General features: G+C 48.0%; 1 protein-coding gene across 1 annotated transcript; it reads right to left on the bottom strand.

Moving 5' to 3' along the window:
* Positions 1-225: 225 nt before the first annotated feature.
* On the bottom strand, positions 226-2,911 carry LOC149352717 (uncharacterized). The gene is made up of 2 exons (XM_089577236.1): positions 2,757-2,911; positions 226-1,053 (listed from the first exon to the last, which is right to left on the bottom strand). The coding sequence occupies exons 1-2, from the start codon at positions 2,851-2,853 to the stop codon at positions 419-421; spliced, it is 732 nt and encodes a 243-aa protein (XP_089433362.1). The 5' UTR covers positions 2,854-2,911; the 3' UTR covers positions 226-418.
* Between the last annotated feature and the right edge of the window lie 1,903 nt (positions 2,912-4,814).

A 4,814-nucleotide genomic window follows, 5' to 3' on the forward strand; every position in this document is an offset into this window, starting at 1 on the left:
TAAAGCACACAGCGAGCAGCCTGACATTCGATGCGTATGTGTTCTGTCTGTCTGCGTTGATTTTTTGGTCCATAATTATTAATTTCCGCATGTTTGCCACGGTTATATGCTTGAATACTTTTGGCAAAATATTCTGTAGAGCAAACAACAATAATAACAACATCACGAGTGACACGAGGGCGACAGGTTTCTTGCCGTTTATTTGCTGCAGATCCTTTACAACTTCACAGCGACAGAGCAACGCAATGGAAGTGACCTTAAGTGGGTCTTGCGGTGCGCATATTGGAAGCGCTTATCGATAGGTTCATTACCATTCATGGAAAAAAGAAACATAAGTGGTAGCTTTATATTGCGTACATACTGTGTCCCATTTGCTGCAGGTTGCGTGAATATGCCGGCGCAGTCTTGACGAAGGTCATCAACCACGGCAATTTACAGGTTTCGTCGTATCGCAGCCGTACGTAGGGACGAAACCAGTGTCGATACCGTCGTCAGCGGTCGGACCGCCTATACCGGTCCCAACTGAGCCGCCACCAAGACCAAAGCCCCCGCCTCCGCTCGAGACGACTGTCGGTACTTGAACGGGCACAATCTGCGTGTGGACGTGCACAAGAACGGGCACGTTGACCACAGGGCCCACGGGGGCTGCTGAAGGCGGCCTGCTCGTAGCGGGGTAGACGGCGTAGTACACCCACGGGTACGGGACGGCGTAAACCCTACGAAGGCTCACCGCGACGGGGTAGTAGGGAACCCCGGAAACTGAGACCAGACTCTGGGATTTCTGCGAACGGCGAGACGTTCCCCTCAGCCCATCCTGGCTGCGAGAGGGCATCAAATTCGAGGCGGTTAAAGACAGCGACGCCCCCGCAGTTGTGTCATACTTCGTGTTCGCAGAAGATTGTAAAAATTGGTCTCCCAAAGCTGCAGGAGCGAGTGCCTGGCTTTTCTGGTTTTCCTTGATCGAGCCTGAACTTGTAAAACGAAGCGTATGTTGATCTCCGGCAAAATGGTCAGCAGAATCCTCGTGGGCAGGAATAGATGTCGGACCGGCCTCTGAAAACAACATCAGAACATTAGAATGATCCAATTTCGCCACGGTTTTCTTCTCTCATAAAGCATTTATCACGCGACGGGAGCAAGGGGCGTCTGTCTGACAAGACCACCGGACTAAGACTTCAGACGGCACAGCCCACACCATCGCAGTTTGTTATGTACATCGCGGAATACGGCCCGTGTAAATCAATAATTAATTATGCCATTAGACGGATAAAAAAAACGTTTTAAGCCAAAATCAGCAGAATGTTTTGAACATCAAGAAAGGATTTTGGTTTCTTTCTTAGATGCGGAAAGAAAATTTTACATCGCAATATTTTAATTAAAGGAAAGCTTATGGGAAATTACCTAATGCCTTTCTCGCAGCAGGGTAATTGTACGCTTGAGCGCGACATTAATTTTCTGCTCGCATGTGTGCATCACTCAAGGAATTGCACCGGAGAAAATGACAGCTATTATCCTATTTGCAGCGCGCTTTAAGAAGCGTACAGAGATACACTCCAACTGCTTATTAACCACTTAGTAGAGTAATTAGAACTGATTCTGAAGCTTGCCTGAAAACTTTCGAAATAATTCGGTTAGAAGGTGCCTCGTTAAGTGACAAACAGCAATTACTTTTTTCTTCGAAAATCATCGGCTTTGTCAACTATTTGCTTCGTTTTTCCAGTTTCAGTATGGTCAGCACAGGCGCTCGAAGGTTGACGAAACAGTTTGCTTTTTAAAATTAGTCTGAGTAGACTACGCAGACAATCGGTAAAGAACGGGGCTTCGTACTGCCGCGAAGCTTTGTACTCTTTCATGCTCAAAGCTGCCAGCACGCGGCTTCAAATTTTGTGACGCGAGAGGCGACCAGGTTTATCGCAAATGATCACAGCCACGCGCAACGGCTCCTGCATTTTTCAAGATTGTTTTATGTTGTAGCTGCTTTTGACGCCTTATCTCGAAGGTACAGCCAGCATTAAATTGAGCCCGGCCCAGAGCGGCAGGGCTTTTGTTCAACGATCGCCAAACACGCTGGTTGCTACCACCTCCGCCAAGCTGTTCAGCTATTTGTGGACGCAAGTATACGCCCAATAAGGAGTGAATTTTACGCCATTCTGCTCATCCACTGTTCATGGCGTTGTCACCACCGCGTGATACTATTATTACGCAGAACAGAATCAAGAATGAAGAGCTTTCGCCAATTTGGTTGGGCGTACATTTAATGGGGCACATTAATTAGCCGAAGCGTCGGATTATTGATCGCTTCAGTTAATGATCGTGTCCAACAGAACAAAACGCCGAATTCAACTGAACGGGTGTAACAAGGCTCCGACGCTTAAAGGACAAGCGCCGATTTTGCTTTAAACATGTGCAGGAGCATCTACCACGTCCCGCATTCAGAAACCCATCGTGTTTTCGAATAACATTTCTCAGCAAACTTGCGGAACTGTGCACGACAGAGACTTTTCTTATTTCGAAGAAGTAGGCTCAGCAAACCTTAATTTCGCTGTGCCACAAGCAAGGTGAGATGTCTGAAAATGTTGCGCCACCTATTCTTCAACCAGGCTGGGTTGAACTCGTTTCAGCACCAGTTCGACCCAACACATTCCATGTTTAATAACTCAGAAATCTTTGTGGACAAAAAACATCTAAATTTGACGCATATAGAGATGTTTGTGCAGAAAAGTGTGTCGTCCCGATGTACTCCAGTAGTGGCTTACCCAGAGAAGGTGCGGGGATGCTCACAACAGAGACGAGTACGAGGTTGGTGACCAGCGATGGAAGCGTCCATGAGCGTGCTTTGTTCATCCTGGACATTTTATCAACAAAATGCGCGGGAAGAAGCTGGGATCACAGCTGGGGCAGGCCGCGCTGCTAGTCCTGCAACAAAAGAAGCTGGCGTGGAAGGCAGATAAATTGGAACAGAAGTGATGGCACCATGCGATCTGATAAAATGGATTAGGATGAATCATGCTTCAAACATTCCGTGAGCAAACACGGGAGATGACAGATTGGCGCAGCGAATCGCGCTCCACGCGGCAGAAAATATGCTTGTAAGGGGAACTATATGGACGAGGGGAAAGGAAACTAGACGTGGCGCATTCTGTGCACAGGCAAACACAGCTTGCATACTGGACGGAGGAATATTTGTGTCTTCAGTTGGAATACTCTCTACTGCGCAGGGGAGCTGTTCACACTTGCTGCGTACGTTTCTGTATATAAAATCTACAATGACTTTTCAGAACTAATGGAAGTCCCATGCTTCGAAGAGATGAGGACGAGAGTTCCTGTCACTTTAGAGATTCGGTATGCTGCCGGTGGAAAACTAGCCATGTTGAAGGCCAAAAGGAACCACCGCCGGGCTGTCTATTAGTGCACGACTGAACATAGCTATAGGGCCGTATAAGCGCTTGTGCAAAACTTGCATGGTGCGCTTGTTTGCACCCATTTTTCATTTGTCTAAAAGACCGCAAGTGTTTGGGGCCCTACAGTACTTGCTGACGCCATGTGGCGACCAGATACATGCAGCCTTACACGTGCCTACTTCGCGTTACTTCATATTCGCGTATTGCTTCTACACAGCATTTGTTTCATTTTTTTTGCGAAAGAAAAAAAGCAAAATTTGCCGCGCGCCACGTACGAAGGGCAGCATGAGACACTGCATGTGTTGCCTGCACTCGTACAGCTTGCAGTGCGCGTAAATGATATTTTTGTCGCAGATTTTCTTTCGTGCATAGTTAGTTCAATGCGCTTGCATACGGGTGCCTGTAATTACACGAGTGCTGCTGCCTACACTCTCCACTGCCTTTTTTTTGGTGCCATAGTAGTGTTCACTTGAGGCAGTGCAGCGACAGCCCAGAGCTAACATAACACTAACAATCCACGCCCGCTGACAGAGACGAATATTCTCGGACAATGGGCACGACGATCGCCAGCGGTGTTGTGCCAAGGCTCCTGGAAACCCTGCATTTTGTGAGCGCCCTCCAAGTAACGCCGGCCGACCAGTGGGCTACGCAGCGTTAAAAAAAATAGTCCTGGGACATAACAGAAAGCAAATTACAATACAAAGTGATGCGCGCATATTTAATTGCGTCTGTCTGTCTGTCTGTGTGTGCGTGTGCGTGTGCGTGCGTGCGTGCGTGTGTGTGTGTGTGTGTGTGTGTGTGTGTGTGTGTGTGTGTGTGTGTGTGTGTGTGTGTGTGTGTGTGTGTGTGTGTGTGTGTGTGTGTGTGTGTGTGTGCGCGTGCGCGTGCGTGCGTGCGTGGAAGGGGAAGGGGAAGGTGTGTGTCTAAATTACATAAAATGCGTATTAGGAGGCGCTTCCTTATTGGCAGTGTCAGCTCTAAAATATAGGCAAGAGTGAGAATGTGTATTTTAAGAACTTCGTAAACAACTTCGCGCCATGCCGCCAAAGTGGAGCATTTTTCAGTAATGCCACAACGACCCTCGAGGTGTGCACACACCGAGTAAGCCATGGTGCGCCAGCAAGACTGACTCCTCTGGGTGTAAATTGTGGTCGATTGTGTTCTGTCCTCACATTGCATCCTGAACACTTGTTGTAAATCACTGAATAAAAAGGCTCATTGTGACTGACTTGAGCATAGACTTATTGTTGACGCCTCTGGGCCACGTCAGTCCTGGGGAGCAGGCCGCGACTTCGTTGGTGGTGGAAGCGATGGAGGAAAAAACCTGGTGGAAGCTTCCAGAGAAACTGCATCCAGCTTGCGAAATTCATTCCGGCCACCTAGCGAAATTTACTTTGCGCTGTTCTGACTTTT

This window comes from Amblyomma mixtum, chromosome 3, assembly GCF_055824585.1.
Source record: "Amblyomma mixtum isolate Tamu chromosome 3, ASM5582458v1, whole genome shotgun sequence".
NCBI classification, from domain to species: domain Eukaryota; kingdom Metazoa; phylum Arthropoda; class Arachnida; order Ixodida; family Ixodidae; genus Amblyomma; species Amblyomma mixtum.